The 20,159-nt window shown below is 49.6% G+C and overlaps 7 protein-coding genes across 7 annotated transcripts; 2 read left to right on the forward strand and 5 right to left on the reverse strand.

The window, feature by feature from the left end:
* Nucleotides 1–598: 598 nt before the first annotated feature.
* On the reverse strand, nt 599–1,705 carry I303_107319 (uncharacterized protein; the record flags this gene model as incomplete). Its single annotated transcript, XM_065969546.1, has 1 exon — nt 599–1,705. The coding sequence occupies one exon, from the start codon at nt 1,703–1,705 to the stop codon at nt 599–601; it is 1,107 nt and encodes a 368-aa protein (XP_065825618.1).
* A 638-nt stretch (nt 1,706–2,343) lies between these two features.
* I303_107320 (uncharacterized protein) lies at nt 2,344–3,009 on the reverse strand (the record flags this gene model as incomplete). The annotated part of the gene is made up of 1 exon (XM_018410003.1): nt 2,344–3,009. One exon carries the CDS (start codon nt 3,007–3,009, stop codon nt 2,344–2,346), a length of 666 nt encoding a protein of 221 aa, XP_018261006.1.
* A 1,013-nt stretch (nt 3,010–4,022) lies between these two features.
* Nucleotides 4,023–4,634, reverse strand: I303_107321 (uncharacterized protein; the record flags this gene model as incomplete). Its single annotated transcript, XM_018410004.1, has 1 exon — nt 4,023–4,634. One exon carries the CDS (start codon nt 4,632–4,634, stop codon nt 4,023–4,025), a length of 612 nt encoding a protein of 203 aa, XP_018261007.1.
* Nucleotides 4,635–5,308: 674 nt separating this feature from the next.
* Nucleotides 5,309–6,085, reverse strand: I303_107322 (uncharacterized protein; the record flags this gene model as incomplete). Its single annotated transcript, XM_018410005.1, has 1 exon — nt 5,309–6,085. The coding sequence occupies one exon, from the start codon at nt 6,083–6,085 to the stop codon at nt 5,309–5,311; it is 777 nt and encodes a 258-aa protein (XP_018261008.1).
* Nucleotides 6,086–6,616: 531 nt separating this feature from the next.
* On the reverse strand, nt 6,617–8,562 carry I303_107323 (uncharacterized protein; the record flags this gene model as incomplete). Its single annotated transcript, XM_018410006.2, has 8 exons — nt 6,617–6,676; nt 6,752–6,994; nt 7,065–7,092; nt 7,155–7,292; nt 7,356–7,386; nt 7,458–7,588; nt 7,649–7,902; nt 7,969–8,562. 8 exons carry the CDS (start codon nt 8,560–8,562, stop codon nt 6,617–6,619), a joined length of 1,479 nt encoding a protein of 492 aa, XP_018261009.2.
* Nucleotides 8,563–9,807: 1,245 nt separating this feature from the next.
* Nucleotides 9,808–14,070, forward strand: I303_107324 (sulfite reductase (NADPH) hemoprotein, beta-component; the record flags this gene model as incomplete). The annotated part of the gene is made up of 3 exons (XM_018410008.1): nt 9,808–12,357; nt 12,411–13,696; nt 13,761–14,070. The coding sequence occupies 3 exons, from the start codon at nt 9,808–9,810 to the stop codon at nt 14,068–14,070; spliced, it is 4,146 nt and encodes a 1,381-aa protein (XP_018261011.1).
* A 2,956-nt stretch (nt 14,071–17,026) lies between these two features.
* I303_107325 (GTP-binding protein ypt1) lies at nt 17,027–19,932 on the forward strand (the record flags this gene model as incomplete). Its single annotated transcript, XM_018410010.1, has 7 exons — nt 17,027–17,059; nt 17,208–17,303; nt 17,973–18,029; nt 19,342–19,370; nt 19,422–19,489; nt 19,540–19,774; nt 19,833–19,932. 7 exons carry the CDS (start codon nt 17,027–17,029, stop codon nt 19,930–19,932), a joined length of 618 nt encoding a protein of 205 aa, XP_018261013.1.
* Between the last annotated feature and the right edge of the window lie 227 nt (nt 19,933–20,159).

The following is a 20,159-nucleotide window of genomic DNA, read 5'->3' on the forward strand; positions in this document are numbered from 1 at the left end:
GACGCACGTTCCACCTTCCGTCTCGGGAGTGCCGTCAGTACGAGCTGCAGGGGCTAGTGATCATTCACGATGATGTAATGAACACAGATGGTGGATGATCCACATGGTGTACTCCGCAGAAGCCGGCTCAGTGAATGAGCCCTTACCAACGAAATATCATCGCTCCCGTGCTCAATGAGGAGCTGTAGTGAAGGGTCGGTCCACACCCGAACCCTTGAGCGGTGCATCGCTGATGTCCGCCGCCTATCGAGCCGCGTCGCCTTGCTCAAAAGGCATCTTCTCAGCTCAAAACAAGAAAAAAGGACCGAGGTCAAGGGCTCGAGGCCTTGTGAAATTTCATATACAGATTGCATGGAGAAGTGGATAATTTTTGGGGCAAAGCATGTTCGGGTTGTATACACATTTGACATATCGCATATAACCAATCTCACATGGAAGCCTGAGTAAGACACTTGAGGTACACATCATATCGCAGAACGAATTGCAACGGGTTCCATGGCCCGACATGTCCGCACAGATCAATAACACTAAACCCAGCCGCCGTCAACTATGCTGCCCGACTGTCGCTCTTCATCAATGAACAGCCGCTCGTCTATACCTAGTAAAAGGGATGCTTTGGCCCCCCACAGTATATGCAACGAGGTCCATCGTCGCAACAGCAGCGATCTCCCGAGCTCTGGAGCGAATCCTGAAAGGATGAGGGGAAAGCGAAAGGAGGCCTGATTCTGATCGATTGAGTGGTGCTTCGAGTGAGGGCCTGGTCAGCTCGAGCTGGATATTGTGGTGCTAGAGATCTTGTTGACCTTGATCGGCGAGACGCGGCTTCTCGGGCAGCCTCTTTATTCTCGACTCCATCCATGTGTCGGTCATACCAATCAGCCGCCCTCTCCAGAAGAGATGCTGTCATCTGCGTCTTGTCATTCTCGGAAATATGTGGATGGATAGCATGCACCGTCTGAAAGACGTTCAGTTGAGCGAGCAATGTGTCGCAGTCCACCTGCTCAACAAACTTTCCATTAAGATGATACTTCAGCTCGGTAGAGCGCACTTGACTGGTTTGACCGTTCGGAAGCTTGACGGAGTGACCTTCCAAGCCTATAGTCATTCTCAGATTGTTTCCTTTGCTGTTGACCTGGATACTCCTGGATTCGCCTGCATCGCTGCTCGTGATTGTCTGCATTCTCTCCGCAAGTGGACTTTGCTGTTCATGAGGCGGGGGGAGACCATTCTTGGCGTTGGCGGCGCTGGCAAATTCCAAGCTTGCCAGAGATCTTTCAGCCTCGCTCCGCATATCGGGATCCGAGTAAGGATCGGTCGGCGCGTATGAATAGCGTGTAGGCGGATCAGACGCATCATCGGTGGCACGATCGCCCTTGGATTCAGCTTCCCTCTTCCTTTGCCGTCTCTTGCCCCGAGCCTTATCACCTGTGTCACGGCGGCCCCTTGTGCTCTGCCACAACTGCATTGACTGATTCGTCTGAACAGGAGCTCGTGTGTCTAGGCTTGAATCTTGTCTGTGAAATGGCACCAGGCTTTCGTCGTCAGTGCGATGGACCGAGTCTCGAGGTCTGTATGGCACCATGCTTTGATTTGTCGTCGAAGAATTGACAGAGTCATCGAAGGAGAATCCTCGTGGGGCTCTTTTACGGCCACTTCGCGTGTCTGTGGTAGTTTGTGATCGTGCAGGTGAGTTGAAGAAGTCCATGGTGCTATTTCGCTGGTGTGCAGTCGCAATCCAAATGAACGGTAGAATCGACCCGCTACTCGCATAAAAGTCTCTTCTTATATGTGTGAAGGTTGAAGGGTGCACTGAGGGTACGGAAGCTGCGGCAATCCCGATGATCCACAGTTCATCTCGTCATAGCACAAAGGACCGAATGACAGTGCATCAGTGCTCAGAAGGTGTGACGTTACGACATCACTTCAGCAAAGGCGGTCTTTTGTCTTGCGTCACTGGGACAGAAGATAAGCAAGATCCGGAAACCTGTCGGCCGCGCATGCAAGTGTCATCGAAGGTAAAGCAGGACACAATTCATGGTGTGATCTCGGCAGTACCGATTGAGGCTCGGTAGAACTCGAGGTGTAGGTTAGTGCAATGTGATGCAAACAGTCTGCCTCGTGTACTGCTCCAAACAGGTGGAAATCGTGAGTTCAGAGGCTCCACGTGTGGCTCGCTCGCAAATCTCGACTAAAAGCGTTGTCCGGTGATATGAGGGACAAGACAACGCAAAGTGTCATCGCAGCTGAGCATTCCCAAACCCAGTGCAGAGTCTTTCATACGTATCAAATGGAGTACTAAATACGATCACTCAGTATGCATGTCACTGCGCCCGTCGTCCCAGATCAGAAGAATTCGCCAAGGTCCTTAGGGTTTTGACCATCTTCTCTTGATCGTCGCGATCGCCCTTGCCTTGAAGGATTACCTGAGCCTGGCGATCTTCTTTGTCGGGACGATCCATGCCGGGATGTCTGATTGCTTCGAGATGCATGGTCCGATCGGCTGCCGAAGGATTCGGGCTCGGAATCATCGAATACTTCCTCCACAGAACCGCGACCGTAGCCATTCTGGGACATTCGGCCTGCGACGGTGTTGTGTATGGCGTAAAGCTCTCTATCAGCTTCAGACGACCACTCGTACAATTCGCTTTGGCTCATTCGTGGATATATCTCTCTGATCCATCTCGCAGTATTTAGACTTTCCACCCAAGCGCTGGCTGGAGTTTGGGAGAGACGCGCAGGGTCGAGACGGTAAAGGACCCTCGAAGGAGGGTTATCTCCGATAATCAAGCTAGCAGTCACAGGTGGGGCGTTGTTTCCGCTTTCTTCGGTGATTATTGCTTGTACCGATCCGTCGAATGTATTTTCTTGGATTTTCACGTCAAAAATAGCTCGTGGTCCACCAGGTCTGTCTACGCGAGGATAGCCGCCTCTTCTGCTATCTGCTCTGCCACGTATGAAAGGCTGAGAGACGCCATGGTGAGGTTCTCTGTGGTCGCCGAGAGACCTCATAGAGTCTGCGAAAGAGCTTCTCAGTGAGCAATTGGGATCTCTGCAGGTTTGAAGGTGACACGTTGGACAGTCACAAGAATTACTTCCCCCTCCAAAGCCACCCCTGTAAGGGTGACCAGATCCCCTTGAGACAGGGAACATTGAATGGTGTATCTATTCGTGATATAAAATATATATATGGGACGATTTCTCGAAGAAGGGTCGGCTGATGCTGTCTGGCTTCACCATACCTCCCAGGCCGACGGGCTGTCTGCCTATATATATGTATTTGGGGATCGATTGATTGTGGCCTTTACTACATAACACGCACGGAATATGCGCCACACCGAGGACAATATTGATGTTCTTCCTTCCTTTGCATGTGACGTGATCTTGGGAATTGCCTGCGATACGACGACAATGCCGCTCTGAATTGAAACTCAAGCATAGAAGCCTGCATCAGATCAGACATCAGCCTCAAGGAAAACCCTCGGTAAGCAAAAATGCGGATCTGCCGCAGATACTGAATCCACTAGAAACGCTAGAGTGTCTCCTCCATTGTAAATTTATCCGAGCATCGGTCATGGTAGATTATCTCCTTTGAGGAGCACAAACGACGAGACGATGGAAGGACAGGCTCCGCGCACTTGCATCTACTGTTTGAGTCGTTAGATCTCCCGCATAGATCGCCAGATGCATCCTTTACTGCACAATGACCGTATTCCCAAACAGAGTTAGCAAGACTGGATATCGTCGTAGCCTTGGCCGCATGGAACAGTAAAAGTCGATGGGACCGCTGCTCAGCGTACACTACGGTAGCAACAGCGGCAGATGGGTTCCTTCCCCCCTCATTCATTTCTAGTGGATCAGCGCTAGCATAGCCTCCAGGATTTTCAATAGCTTTAGTGATCATGCTCAATTCTGCCGAACGTGTAGTAGCATGTACGACTATCGCATAGAGCAGACAGACACATAAGTCGCAAAATTTTGGTCGGCTCTGGATCAGTATTGCGGTGCGACGTGTATAACTGTATCTAATATATGTCCCATTCGTCAAAAAGTCCCAATTGCTCTCCGGCTTCAGTCCTCTTTGCACAACCGTTATCGGGGTAGTGCCTACGAGACTCATGAATGTATCTTTGACCTCGACTAGCACTCCGTCTACCGGCATATCGGAGAGGACCGGTCTGTCTTCCTGAGGAGAATGTGTGATCGTAGATACTTTGACCGTGACCGTTTCGCGCATGTACTGTTTCCTCATGTCCCGTTTGTTCAGCCTCATCGCCGTCGTACCACCACGGATCATTTCGAGGGTCTTCAGTATATCGGGCCGATTCGTGTTGCTCCCTAGACGGATTGGTTCCCCCTTTCTTTCGTGAAGATCGTTCCATATCTGTCCCATGCTCCCATCCGCCACTATGGGGTGCAGCATGTCCAGATCGGTGCTCATGGTAGTCGTTTCCCTTCGAAGAATCACCAGTCCAATTCTGGGAAGCTTCCCTCGCCGGCCATGCGTTGTACATCGGGTCATCTGGTTGGAACTGCATACTCGACATACCGCTCGTCCTTCTGTCGTCCATGCGCCGAGAGATCTCTTCAAGACTGGTCTTAGGGTGGCTTGGCTTGACTCGTTGCCCCAACGCCATGCGTGTTCTTCAGGGTCACCATTGCTAGACATCGTCGATTGAGTCTACCAGAGTATCAGCTATGAAGGTTAATGTAGATAACGAAAAGCCTGAACATGCAGAATGTGTGTATTTATAAAGGTCAGCTACTTGGACTTATCGGAACGATGGTCTCAGAGAAGAGTGCACAGCATGACGTGCAGTATGAAACAATCTGGAGCCATCCTTTCGGGTCGTCTCCCCCCTGCTTGTCACCGGTCGTCATCGGTAGACAGCACCGGCAATGCCGCCTGACATTTGACAGTCAGTCACCTTCGGCCAACGGATCGACACCCCATCGCATACCCCCAATCTGCAACAGCCTGGTCACTGAGCGATGCGGCTGCCCCAGTAGAGGGCCATGGTACGCTGCGGCTTTGTGCATCGCTAACAGTGCATTTGTAGTCGAATGTACAGTACATACCATTCCGCCACATACAGGACCAGACAAACATTGGGCCATCGTGCATGCCGAAATCGGTAATTAGCTTCACTCTGTGCTGATGACATCAGCCGCTGTAGAGCTACAGTAGCAATGCTGAGCTATTGCACCGATATCAAAAATGCATAAAGAGGGTTGACTTTGCACCAGTTGAAGGCCATGCGGTTAATACCGGTACCGAATCACCGTATCTGCTACTGTACAATTAACATGACTAGTAGTATTCATCCCTCCAGTGGCGTCCACGTCTCGAGTGATGCTCAGTGTGAGATACATGGGGGGGTCGATTGCTATCATATCCGCCGTCGGTGAAGCTGTTCCATTGAGCTTGACTCCCAGAGTATTGACGGACGTTTGTATGATGTTCAGCATCAAGGATCCGATGGTCATACCACTCTGAGGCCTGTTGCAAGATACTCTGAGCTACTTCAAGCTTCGTGGGGGTCGAACAACCTTCCGCGACAGCCTCGACATTCTGAGGGATCGTTAAATTGCCCAACCACTGGGGTTTTTCTTGAGTACTCAGACCAGCATCGCTCAACTCGTATCTGAGCACGAGCTTTGGCGATCTGTCAACCACTTCATACAACGTTATCTCATCCTCCTTCTCATTCTCGGCCTCGGTCGGAATCACGAGTCGATTGAAGTTTCTGCCGTTGACTGAGAGCTTCATAATCACATCGGGCTTGCAAGTCGTACCGTCCCGATCGGTATCTGGACAATAGAAGGTCGTGGTGATTACCCTGACCACATCGGAGCGGGGTGAAAGACCTGTTCGATCGGTGATTGATGCCCATCGGTCTTGGGGAAGAGGTATGTCGGTGAAGCCGTATTGGGCATTGTAAGGCTGACGATACTCCGTCTCCGCCCAGGGCGTGACTTGCTTATCTGTACGAATATCTTCGGAGTCCGAGTTGGATTGCGACCTGTGACTTTCCTGCGTAGAATGAGAGGAAGTTGCATGAGATCTCCTCTTCCTTCGCTGGTTCATCTGACGTGCCACGCTGGATACATGTCTCTTTGCTTCCTCACTCAGTCCGGATTCTTCAGGATCGACGCGATTGTAGGAGTCTTGGTAACCGTTCGTATCCATCAAGTAAAGTCAAGGCAAGTCACCTGCTAAGAATAATGTGTGTCGTCCCGCACAAAGAGGGAAGAATAATACGTTGAAGTCCAGTATGAAAGAAGAAGGTCATGCATCTCTGCCGGCTGGTGGATAGTGAACCCTTATGTATCTTGACAAATACGCACGATGCTAGTAGGACACTCAAGCATGCTTAGAGCTTTCAATGGTTCTGACGAACAAAGGAACGTCAAATCTCGGTTCTGATATCACTGACCGGACTTGGTCGTCACCGTTGTGTCCGGATCTCGGAATAGTTAAGTAGATTACCTGTCATAGTAGATGCATGAGGTACGAACAACCAGGAAGTATCGCTAAATTACAGTTACATCATACCGAGAAGAAGGAGGAAGCGCATAGAATTATAGGAGTGGTCCAGGCCTTTCTCGACCTCATGATCTATTTCAGCAGTTTGTATAGGGTTACTTCCTTGCTTCCGACATCAAAAGAGGTATACACCTGCACACCCTCGATGAAATTATCAGCTGCATTCCGAGTGAAGAGATGCAAGTTGTCGTTCAAACATTGACTTACCGTGTGCAGGAAAGCATCACCTATGACCCAAGTATCCATACCTTTCAGACTCCCGATCTTAGCCCAGCAATATCCATCCTGCGAACCCACGTCGGCTCCAATTAGGTATTTGTATTCCAGATCGAATGCCATGCCTCCGAATGTGAATGTAAGGCTGGGCGGGTTGGCGGGATTGCAGGGTAATAAGTAGCCTTGTGCTGAGGTTTTCGGGGAGGGAAGATACGAATATATGTTCAATGCGTCCTATGTCAAATCAAGAAACTGTCAATATGAAATGTTTGTTTCGTCATCGTAGAAGGGAAGATCGACTAACTTCTTCCGGTATGTATATATACGAGCTCCTGCGAACGTCAATCAAGATCAGCTGTGTTCTGCAAAATGTGATTAATACGGCAACACTCACCCCGTGTCGATGATGACTGTTTTCGCGGCGGATACACTTTCGTTGCCTACAGTCAACGAGTCCATCGTGACCTCGTACAAGCTCATTTCGTTTGGTACCGATTGTAGTGTGACCTTTTGGCTCGCATCGGCGTGTTCACTGTAATCTGGTATATCAGTCTCTGCTGATATTTCCGAAAGATGGTAAAAAGCAAGAGCTCACCTTGTCGTCACATCGCCAAATGTAATTTCACCTAATCGTCGTGAATTCCTATTTAGCCATATCCCTCGGTGAGATCGTTGAATCAGATATCGCATGACTCACTATCCACGTTCTCATCTTCAGACAAGAAGAAACCAACGGTCTTGGCCTTGATCAGACCCAGATCATACATCGCTTTCACGAGTGTTGGCTGACCGTCCCCGTTGGTCTCGCCCGCAAGACCAAGGATACCACTGGAGATACCAATCGATATCAGCTTCAGCTCTGTACTTGCACAGCAGCTTTCGACACACCTCAATACACTACCAGACGACGCCAGAGCTTTGTCGACCGCGGTGACTCCCATAAGTTCGACATCCGGCACGACGTACGGTCCAACTTGGACAGCTCCATGCGCATAACATCCTTCAGCTGAGCCGATTCCATACGTGATATTTTGCGATTCACAGCCGTCAGGTACGACTAAAGGCGATATAGTCATGGCTGCGTCTTTGCACGTTTGACAACCTGATGTGGGCACCCAGAATGCCGAGGAACCAGTATCGACCTACTTGCCATGTGGAATCAGCCGAGAATCACCCTTGGTAGAAGTGAGCGGTAAGGGAAGACTGACAATGACGGGAATCGCGACTCCGCCAACATCGACATCGATCGTGTAGGCCAGACCACCGGTGTTATCTAGGGCCAAGTCCGGCTCTTCGCCATTCGCAGGTCCAGCAGCTTTGGCCGTCTCGGTAGGAGTGGGTACAGTAGCTGAGACTGTCCTTGTTCTCGTTCTGGTGACTTGCGAGATGATGACGTTGGCAGCTTCGTCGGGATCACTGGAATCTTTCAACGCTGCTACGCTAGTCGGTATCGAGCGTGTATAAGGATCCATGAGATCGCTTAGGACATCGATAAATTCATTCCCACTTGATCCGCCGTAGCTCTGGCGTCGCTTCCTGTGACGCCTACCCTGAGTCTTGTGATGGTGCATCGGTAAGTGGATCGCCCGTTCTTCGGTATCGCGCAGGGTATGATGGTGCATCGGTATGTGGAGGGCCCTTTCTGCTATTTGGCGACGGGCTAATGCGCGCCGTTGCGCCTGGATGAGGGGACCGGACGCTGAGGATGTGCGGTGTTTTGAAAGTTTCAAAGAAGTTGCGGCGAATGCAGGGGCGGGAAGGTAAGCTAGGAGGGAGAGGAGAAGTAGAAAGAGGCGAGTCATTTTGACTATCTTGGCTGAGGGAATTTGATGAGGTATGTTGGTAGGATCAAGAAAGAGAGTGACAACGGTCAGCCGTAGACTGGTCTAGCAGATAGTCTATGTTGGAATATGAGCCATCTGTAGTGAGTAAGACGAAGAAGATGGAGAATAGTGGTATTCTGATAGAAGAATGAGGTTGGAAGGCTGTGGGAATTGCTTCTGGGAAAATTTTAAGTAGTATTAATGATTGTAGTATCGCTTGACAATAGACCTGCATCCATTGCATTAGTAGAATCGAGGCGTGAGAAAGATTGGTTCTATCAAATGCATCACCTTTCAGTAGATAGGATCCTTCCAATCACAGCAATTGACGGTAGATGGTGTTCCGACCCCTTATTATTAAGTTCTCGCAGACTCTTTTTGCGCTGCCAAAGGAGATTACCGTCATGGCTTCCTTTCCATGATATACCGTATCAACACACGGCTCAAAGCGTTATTGCACACTCGAGACATCACAGATAAAGGCTGGCTGTCAAATTCGAGTCTTGGCACGTCTTCGGTCGAAGGGCGAAGGCGACATGTGAGCGGAATTGAAGTGCCGATGTTTCGCGACTGCCTTTGAAACAGTATAATCCCGGAAAAGGCTTCGCTGGGACTTCGTCTATCCACTTATATGTCATTCGGATCGGCAAATCGCCTGCTTGCCCGGGACATGTATCTCGCACTTCACGATGCGATGAGTCGGTTGACTTTCTGTCCGAATACAATCGAGATGATGTGATGATGTGATCCTCCGAATTCTGGCATCTCCGAATAATTGTGATGGCGTGTATGCGGGGCCGAGTGTTTGAGTGAGGTTGTGGCTGTGGGGTCCGAGTGTATTCGGCGACTGTCGATTGGCTGTGTCACTGATTATTCCGAATCTTGCCACGTGGTTTCTGATCGATAATCTGGAATATCTTGTTCAAGTCACGCCATCGTCGATTTATTTATTTGGATTCCACCATACACATCTCGACTTTTTCACAGAAAACTTGGTACAACCCAACCACCTTGAGATCGGTCCGTTACAATCGTTCATCATCCATAGCTACTTCTTCTTCTTGCATACGCATCGTCGTGCATCGTCTCCAACAGCACGCTCTCAACTTCATCTCGATCCCTTTCTTTGTACTGTAGAGCACACATAAAAACATCCTTTCAAGGTGAGCCCAACCTCCACTTTTTATTGTCTTTGCCGCTAACATCTCCGATCTGGTTGAATAGATGTCAACCTCCCTCCTTTCAGCTATCTCTAGCCTCCCTTCCACCTCCTTCCACCATCCTATCGCCACCGTACCTTCTGGCTCCACCAAACTCAACCCTTACCTCCCTATACCGCAAGCTTCCGGTAGCACAACCGTTCTTTTCACCAACCCAACTTTCCTCCCCTCCGTACCCTCGGCATCGCTCAAACGAACGGTAGTTCAAGTCATCGACGCTGAAGAAGTCATCACACCTCGAGCGGCCAAATCTTTGTCGTTGATATCCCGATCAGCGCAAGAAGCATACGATCACTCTTTACTCGCTCTTAGATTAGCTCAGGACGAGGAAGCCTTAGTGTATCACTTCATCGCACCAGGATTAGAAGGATCGGTGCAACAAGTCGAGGACGCAGAGTCATGGTTGAGCGGGGCCTTGAGCTCACCTAACCCAGCAAATGGCCATGCCAACGGAGATGCGGAAGCTGCCGACGAGCTTTTATCAGCCTACGAAGCTGTTTGCCTTTCCCTCTTAAAGCTCACCAGACGAGCACAACGATCTTTCGTTCACCGAAAGGCTGAATCGTCCAGACTCATTGTCAACTTCCTTCCGTCAAACGTCGAGGCTGATAACGTTATCGATGTGGTCCTCGCCATCCCAGCGCCCAAGGAGAAGCTCCGATCTTCGCTTGCTGGTGTTCAAGAGGTTGTAGTGGTGGAAGGCGGAAACGGAAAATACGGATCAGGCTGGGCTTCGGTCGTCGATGCTCTCGAGGGTACCGATGTCTCGATAAGATCTGTCCTTGCCGGTGGCAATGCCTCGCCATCCGAGATCACTTCGGCACTTTCGGCCTCGGCTCCTATCACTCGATTAGGCAAGACCGCCACCCACTCCATCCCATCCTCGGCTGTCGCTGTACCTACTCCCGAGTCCAGCTACACCTCGCTTCTCGAATCATCCCCGACACCGCTGGAAATCCTCAATGACCCATCTCACCTTGCTGCCAACGAATCGACCTCTCCGCTGTACGCATTCGGTAAAGCCGTTGCTTTGCGAAAGGAGCGAGCTCGATTAGTTGAACTCGCCAAGAAGGTCTTGAAGGCTTCCAACACCAGGAAAGAGGTCCACGAAGCCCTTTCCGCTTGGTTGTTAGTACGAGATGAAAGTGGCTCGGCCGCGGCGGGAAAGAAGGCTGCCGACGCTGTCGGTGCTGGCGCCAGCCCAGATGAAAAGGAACTTGCTCAACTCGGTGCCAACGGTCATTGGGAGAAGCGTGCCTTGTGGATTGTCATCTCCAACTCATGGGCTGTCGATCTTGCATCTTCTGGTCTTCACCACGCTCTTGCTTCCGGTCTCGACATCAACCTGCTCGTTTATGAGACTGCCGCATCGCCCTTCTCGCCGAATGCTTCAGCCCAACCACCCAAAGAACGAAAGAAGGATCTCGCTCTCTACGCTTTGAACATGGGAGACGTCTATGTCGCTTCCGTCGCTATCTACGCTGATTACGCAGGAGTCATCAACGCTATGCGAGAAGCCGAAAGCTACTCTGGTCCCGGTTTGGTCCTCGCTTACTTGCCATGGGGGGAGAAGGAGGACGGCGAAGCTGTCTCCGCGCAAGAAAAGGCTGGTCCGCTGGAGAGATTAAGGGAGACGAAGCGAGCGGTCTCTGGAGGATGGTGGCCAATGTTCAGATGGAACCCTTCTTTGGCCGATGAGAAGCGATTCACCCTTGACTCGTCATACATCAAGGCCGCCCTTTCCGAATTCCTCGATCGAGAATCTCATCTCTCCCAACTCACCCTCTCCCAACCTGCCATCGATCCATCAGTCACCTCATCGGTCGGTACCGACCTTATCGCTGCTCGGAAAGAGAAAGCTCGAAAGGCTTACGATGCATTGCTCAACTCGCTTGACGGACCTGGTCTCTTGGTTCTGTACGCTTCCGATGGTGGAAATGCCGAGAAAGTCGCAAAGAGACTGGTTGGCAGAGCCAAGATGCGTGGTGTTGGCGCCTCTCTGAGAGTCCTCGATGAGATCGCCCCTTCGATCGTTGATTCGCTGGCCGAGGAGAAGAACGTGCTCATCCTTACCTCCACCGCTGGTCAAGGTGAAGCTCCTCAGAACGGTAGAGAGTTCTACAAGGCGCTAAGCAAGACCGCAGCCTCCGATAAGCTCGCTGAAACCAAAGTAACTGTCTTCGGTATGGGTGATTCTCACTACTGGCCCAGACCTGAAGATGCCGGATACTACAACAAGCCCGCCAAAGACATCTTCCCCAGAGTGCTCGGCTTGGGCTGTGCCGAACTCTGTCCTCTTGGTCTCGGTGACGATTCCGATCCTGATGGATACATGACCGGATACAAGCCTTTCGAAGCGTCTCTTTGGAGAGCGCTTGGTGTGGACAGTGTCGAAGTTGTTGAGGAGAAAGAGGAGACCGTTGCCAACGAGCACATCAAGATTGCTTCTGATTATCTCCGAGGTACCATTCTTGAGGGCCTTGAGGATAAATCTACTGGTGCTATCGGCGCTTCCGACGCTCAGTTGACCAAGTTCCACGGAACATACATGCAAGTGAGTAAACTTCATGCGACATCGTTGCACACAGCTGACCCGAACACCCGCAGGATGACCGAGATATCCGAGAATCGCTCAAGGCCCAAGGTCTTGAACCCGCATATTCCTTCATGATCCGAGTGCGAATGCCTGCTGGTGTCTGTACGGCCGATCAATGGTTGCACATGGACCGGATTTCCGATGAACACGGTAACGGTACCTTCAAGTTGACCACTCGACAAACCTTCCAATTCCACGGTATCATCAAGAGCCACCTGAAACCCGCCATGCAAGCGATCAACAGGGGTCTGCTCGATACGATAGCTGCCTGTGGTGATGTCAACCGAAACGTGCAATGTTGCGTCAACCCTGCATACTCTAACACTCACAAGGCCGTCTACGACTTCTCCGTCGCCATCTCCGAACACCTTTTGCCATCTACCAACGCATACCACGAGATCTGGCTCGACAAAAAGAAGGTCTACGGAGACGCCACTCAAGCCTTCTCTGCCGATCACGAACCGCTGTACGGCCCTTACTACCTTCCCCGTAAATTCAAGATCGCCGTTGCTGTCCCTCCTGACAATGCTGTCGATGTCTTCACCAATGATGTCGGTTTCATCGCTATAGTCGAAAACGATGAAGTCATCGGGTACAACGTCAGTGTCGGTGGAGGTATGGGTGTCACCCACGGTAACAAGAAGACATATCCTCGATTAGGTGATGTCTTAGGTTTCTTGAGCCCAGAGGATGGTTGCAAGGTTGCCGAGTCTATTATGTTGGTTCAACGAGATTACGGAAACCGAGCAGACAGGAAGAACGCTCGATTGAAGTACACTGTTGATCGACTAGGTGTGGCCAAGTTCAAGGAATTAGTGGAAGAGCGATGGGGCAAGAAGTTCTCTGAAGCTCGACCCTATGCTTTCACCTCGAACTTGGATAAATACGGATGGCACCAAGGTCACGATGGTAAATGGCATTTCACGATGTTCATTGAGAATGGCCGAATCGAGGATTCACCGAGACATCAGTTCAAGGCTGGTTTACAAGAGATCGCCAAGGTACACAAGGGGACTTTCCGATTGACTGCCAACCAACATCTGATATTGTCTGATGTGGCCACGGAAGATCTCGATGAGATCAAGAGGTTACTCAATAAATGGGGTCTGGACAACATCGATCACTCGGGTGTACGATTATCATCTTCAGCCTGTGTCGCTTTCCCTACGTGTGGTTTGGCAATGGCCGAGTCGGAGAGATACTTGCCTTTGCTCATTGACAAAGTCGAGAAGATTTGTGAAGAGGCTGGTGTAAGGAATGACGATTTGGTGATGAGAATGACCGGTTGTCCTAATGGGTGAGTTGCTGTGTTGCGTCCTGTGTCACAAGTTGATCTCATGCTGATTTGGCTCGTGACTTAGGTGTGCTCGACCATGGGCAGCAGAAGTTGCATTCGTAGGAAAAGCTCCTGGATCATACATGATGATGCTTGGTGGATCTCACGATGGAACAAGGTTGAACAAACCGTTCATCGAGTCAGCGACCGAACCTGAGATCCTCGCTGTGTTGAAACCGATGATCAAGCGATGGGCGCTGGAAAGAAACGACGGTGAACGCTTCGGTGATTGGACGATCAGGGCTGGGTACATCAAACCCACGACCCACGGAACGAATTTCTGGGAGAACGGATTCCCGACTGCTCAACAGGCTACTCAAGCTATTACTGCGTAGGCTGTTCTTGTGTTCTTCAATTACGTACGGTGCAGTGTATAGCACCTTTCATAGGTGAAACAGGTAGTTGTGGATTTCTTTTCTCTCTTGCGCAATTTTTGGTAATATACCCTCTCATAAGCATATGCATTGGTTTGGATATACTAGTACTGTACACGATGATACTCGGACAGATCATTCATCCTATTGCGTCTCATCCGTTTTTCTCGTCATAGTCGTTGAAATCATCGTTGTCTGTGTTGGGCGAACTGCCAAATCTGGGATCGGGGATGAAGTGCAGTAAGAGAGTAAGTACGAAAAGCACGATGAGTGCGAATATGCCTAGTAAGAAAGTAGCTACACTGAGATTAGCACGATGCCACCATACCAGCAATGATGAGAGAAATGTTTTGGCGCATTCGCTTCGCTTACTGAAAGCGCTCATTCCGGATGTGCAAATGAAATGGATTAATAGAGCATAGATTAGTATTAGTGGATTAGTGGATTAGTGGATTAGTGGATTAGTGACGCTCGCCTGCGATCAGCTATATGCTATATGATACGTCTGATCGTGCATCTCTCCCTCTTAATGGTCAAGCCATCGCTTGTTGCTGGAGGAGTCTTAGCGGATCATCAGTATCAGAGTGAGTAACATTAAGATCATACCTTTCTGCATGCATGTATAATGGATTGGCATGAAAGGGTTGACCCACACAGACAGAAGAGCGAGACAAGCATAAGACGAGGGGAAAATGCCACATCATTGTCTATCGGATGATTTGCCACACTCACTCAGTGATAAGTGATCCGACCAATCTGATCAAGCTCGTTGGTTATTCCGCGTTTTCGAGATTCAAGATTCGAGATTCGACATTCAAGATTGGATTCGAGGTTCATCTTCAATAACAAAAGTGTCAAATCACTCACCCAATCTATTCTCCTTAGCCATCCTCCTTATACATCATCAACATGCCAGCTTTTCTTAGACGATCGCAGATTGTGAGTGCGGCGAAGTGGTCACGCAGCCTTGACCTTGAAGCGGAAGACAGTAGTCAGGACTATTTGCTGATGATGCTCTTAACGTAGGGTTTGAACGGGATCACACCTGAGTATGTTTTCGATCTATCACATGTTGGAGAGGCTGCGACGTTGCGGCTGGGATGAGATGTTGAGGTGTGGGAAATGGATGGAGAACGAGAAAGGGATTGAACGGTCTGGATGAACGAGAAGGAGGATCTTTCGCTGACGAACTGACATTTACAATTCCCGATTTATCCTTCGATTACCGCATATCACCAATGGACACATCACCAACCAATCTCTGATGATTTTGCGATCAACCACCATGCTCAAACGATCTGTATTCGGTGCCTCATCCGCCCGCATGCGCTCCCTCTTGGATGTACGACGCAAATATGCCGATTTTCGGATATTTGAATTTGGCGAATTCTCAAAACACATTGGTATTCTCCTTGGTGACACCACAGACGACTTAGAGGATGGACGACCCCTCTGATGATCTGGGGTGTAGCTGCCGGAGGAGCCGTGTCGCTCTTCTTGTCTGATGTGCCGCTTTTCAGGAAGGACGTGTTGATCAAAGTGCCAGTGGTGAGTCTACGTTCTTCCGTCATCACCAACGCACGGCGCGTTGTAGCACGCACGGGACAAGGGATCAGCAAAGCCCCGTAGTAGCCATGGGTGAAGGGCTTGAGCAGAGGAATGTTCCTTGCTGGCATTGTGCTGATGACATCTACTTTGGACAGGTTGGAAACTACTTCATCGGTATGTTGATCATCCCCCTTTCGGGGTTGAAATCCTGTAGTAGGATGCTGACCACCTCGTATTCCCTCTCCTCTCATCATATGCTTACCGACTCGTCCCTCCCCTTGTTCTGCTTGATATACAGACAAAACACCTGACTCCGACAAGCCTTTCTAAGCTGGATCGCGATTTGAAGGAGATAGAGTGGTTGGGCGGATCCTATGCGTACATGTAGATTTGAGCATCTTTTGCATGAACTTTCCATACTTCCCACGATCGGTTCACTTTTCTGCTGTCTGGATGATCTCTTACCTCGCACGAATGATCCACGCTCCATACTCATCGTGATCGTAGCAATGATCAGCCAGGTGCGTTATGCTGTTGATGAGCGCCACTAAGGGTAAAAGCCGGGTTGTTCCGATTGTAGATCTCGCCTGTTGATGGCAATGCCTCGTGGTTTATTTGCGTCGTGTTAAGTGGTAATCCATTTTAAGGATGAATGATGATGAGCTCGCCACGCTTACAACGTCACTTGCCCGAGTTATTGTTCATCGTCACCACCATTCACTCCATACTCACCATTGATCACTATACATCCACCGTTGATTACGCCATTTCACTCAGCTACCTGGACCAAACATCTCTCCATAGGTGAGTCTGACCCCGCTCCAACATTGATAGATGGTCTTTCGGCAGGGAGGAGATGGACGGTGGAAGGGCGAAGAAAGAGAGTGAGAGTGAGAGATAAGCGGCGGCGCGTGCGGGCTTGTCCTCGCCGATGGTCGTTTCTCACAGATTCGAAAGATATAGAGGAAAGAACATCAGCTAACAGCATGGATAATATGATTCAATCTCGCCATCTTGGTCCGCCTATCGCTTACTCCGCATGATCTGACCTTCCATGCTCTGTCATCTGCATTCACCAATTCGTTGCCGCCGATGAATACAACTCGACTCACTGTTCGCGCGTCGCCCGTCATATGACATGGTAACACCGCTTTCGCTGTCAACCTACCTCGGCATCACCGTTCCCCCCGAACAACATTCAACCTTGACATCTTCGCAAATACTCATCAATCCGATGTCGGCTATCGCTCATCGACTTCTGCGGGGAACGCCAATGCGCCGCGTGACGCTGTTGTTGATGGGTATTCTGGGAATTCTGGATTGTGGATATAGACGGAATTAATACTTCGATTGACAACGATAAATCATCATGTCGGCTCCGGAATACGATTATCTCTTCAAGGTGAGCTGGCTCCCATCTATTCTCTGACCATCTACCTACCCTATGCAGTCCCACAAACCCACTCAATCTGAAAATATCACGTATCAACGTGACCTCCTCAATAAGAGGGAAAAGCGCTGATACTTGCTACCCCGTCACGCTGTCACAGCTCCTCCTTATCGGTGATTCAGGTGTGGGAAAATCCTGTTTACTTCTCCGATTCGCCGACGACACTTATACCGAATCATACATCTCAACCATCGGAGTGAGTGTCATCCCCGACTATATCGTTTTTCTGGGCATTTTGGGAGTCTTGCATGCTTGTCAAGGGAGATTTCCACGAAATGTGAGGAAGGGTCTACGATGTGTTGAGCGCACACGGTGGATATCACGCAAAGAGGACGGAGGGGCTCGTGCAGTCCGTGCTTGACCTCACTGTTTGGCGGATTTGTCTAAGATCGTGACGGATACGGTAGAGGGGATTCTTGTTGGACTACCAGTCTCGCGTAGCACAAATACGAGGAGGACCGCGCTCGGCGTGACATCCATCAACGGATTCGTCTGGAGAACGGTTATTCTGTGAATGTTTGTGTGTGTGCGCTTTGGCGGGATGTCTTGATCCGAGTAACGCACTATGCGTGTACCCCATGACCGTTTTGTCGTTTTGCTTCTGATCCCTTTTGAAAGGAAGAAGCCTTCGTCACCCCTCCTATCAGATTGCAAGCTATATAAAAAGCTCGATTCTCATGTCCATTCCTCTTCCTTTTCTCATTCTTCCTCACCAGCATTATAGTTAAATCATCACTATCTATCCTATAGGCTACATTCCTTCTAACCCTTTTGGTTTTATTCGTTTCGCCATACAATCTCTCTTGAATACTTTTGCAGAACACGTAGTGATGACTCGCCACTCGCTTACACCACCCATCACTAGGTCGACTTCAAGATCAGAACGATTGAACTCGAAGGAAAGACTGTGAAGCTCCAAATCGTGCGTACATCTTCCGACAGGTTACGCACTCAGCAGACTAGACACATAAGTACAAAAGCTGACGGTCTATTTTCGCATTCGTTCTCTCTTTCGCCTCGACACGTCCGTCTTCTGCGCCTTTCTCGATGATCCCTCTGCTCAACTCGACATCCTCAACACTCGTCCATTCGTCAACGTCCGCAAAACCTGAACACTTGTCTCTCTTTTTATCTGACCTGGATCCAACTGAACATCTACGCTGCATCCGTCTCATTCCCGACTTCTTCGACCTGATCCTTGCTGAACACTCTCCTCACATCCTGGCGCAAACGTCTGTCGGCTCCGCTTAACCTTCAATGGGTCTTGGAATGGTTTCTTGCTTTGACGTACGTCGCTTGATCCTTTTCTACTGATTCTGTGTGCTGCTCTTGTCGCGGGTTTGCGTACTGTTTCAATTGTCCCCAACATTCTGTATCTCTTCGCCTCATGGTTGCACCGATCCTTCAATCCAACTCATCTGCGCTACAAATCTTCTTGAATCCGACCAATCAACGAATCTGCGGTTCCTTTGCTCTCTACCTCAAATCTGGATAACGTCTGGCTTTCGAATCGTACAACGATACCTTCTTGGATCGCAATGACTGGCCCGACCGCTTTGCCTACTCACGGTACATGTTCATTCCGGTGATCTACGTTTACACTCGTCTCCTGGTCAAATTCGCCATCATGGGTGCTCGAATCTGGGAACGCTCATATTCTTTTCTCTCAAACGATGATGACATTGCCAACCGTCAACGGCACTGGAACAATTTCACCTGGACCATTCTTAACGCTCAATCCTGCATACCACATGGGAATCCGCGTTTTTCGTGACTTGATATTTAACATTCTTATCACCTGCACCGGCGTGTATAACTGATTGTGTCAAAACATCGGGCTCGCCTCTGTGGTCTTATCCTTTCCTCAATTCCATGCGTCTTCGACTACATCGACATTTCTGGCTTTCCGTATATACACTTTGAACACCTTAACATCGCCTTATTTCGGTCTCTCCTTTCGGCCATCTCGCCTGGCTCGTCCACTTCATTACGCTTCCTTACGTCGGCATCGCTTCGGCCCCTTTGTGCAATCGCTTCTGGCGGCAAAATCATCGGTGGTGGTTACGACTGACCATTTACGCTTATGAATTTGGCGTCTTTTGTACGATGGTCAATACTTGTACGCACCTATTTTCTTCCTCTACCTTTTTCCCTCTCCTACACTACGCGAATTCCGCGATATCGCACTCCACCTACAAACATTCCAATTTTATATATGTGTATATTACGAACAGTGGGACACTGCTGGTCAAGAGAGATTCAGGTGAGTCTTTCGCTTCTTCAGCTCACGAGGGTCAGCTGACCAGCTTGACAGAACCATCACTTCATCGTACTACCGAGGTGCTCACGGTATCATAGTAGTGTACGATGTCACCGACAGCGGTGAGTACTTTCATATCAATTATCTGTGATTGGATCTGACTATCGTTCAGACACGTACGCCAATGTCAAGCAATGGTTGCAAGAGATTGACCGATACGCCGTTGAGGGCGTCAACAAGCTTCTCGTTGGAAACAAGTCAGATTTGGCCACCAAGAAGGTTGTTGAGTACGCTGCCGCCAAAGCTTTCGCCGATGAACTAGGTATTCCATTCCTCGAAACTTCTGCCAAGAACGCTACCAATGTAGAGCAAGCATTCTTGACCATGTCCAAGCAAATCAAAGATCGGTAAGTGGTCGGAGCGATTCATGAGGGGTGATGGAGCTGATTTCTCATGCGTTGTCAGAATGGGTTCGACTTCGATGGCATCTGGACCGGGAGCCAAGTCGACGATCAAGGGATTAGGCCAAAATGTGGAACAGAAGACTGCTGGTGGATGTTGTTAAGCATGGCTCGTGGTTGTGACTGGGTGTAACATGGAAGATAGGGTACCACAATCGAGATATAGGTAGATAGACAGATTGATATGGGAGAAGACAGGATGATCTCTTTGCCGCTTTTCCCCTTCCTCTTTTCAATTCTTTTCCCTTTCAATTCCTCTTTATTCGATCTCTACGGTTCTGTAGATGTGTTTATACGATGATGAACAATCATTCTAATACCTAATGATATC

The sequence above is a fragment of the Kwoniella dejecticola genome, chromosome 9, assembly GCF_000512565.2.
Source record: "Kwoniella dejecticola CBS 10117 chromosome 9, complete sequence".
Lineage (NCBI taxonomy): Eukaryota > Fungi > Basidiomycota > Tremellomycetes > Tremellales > Cryptococcaceae > Kwoniella > Kwoniella dejecticola.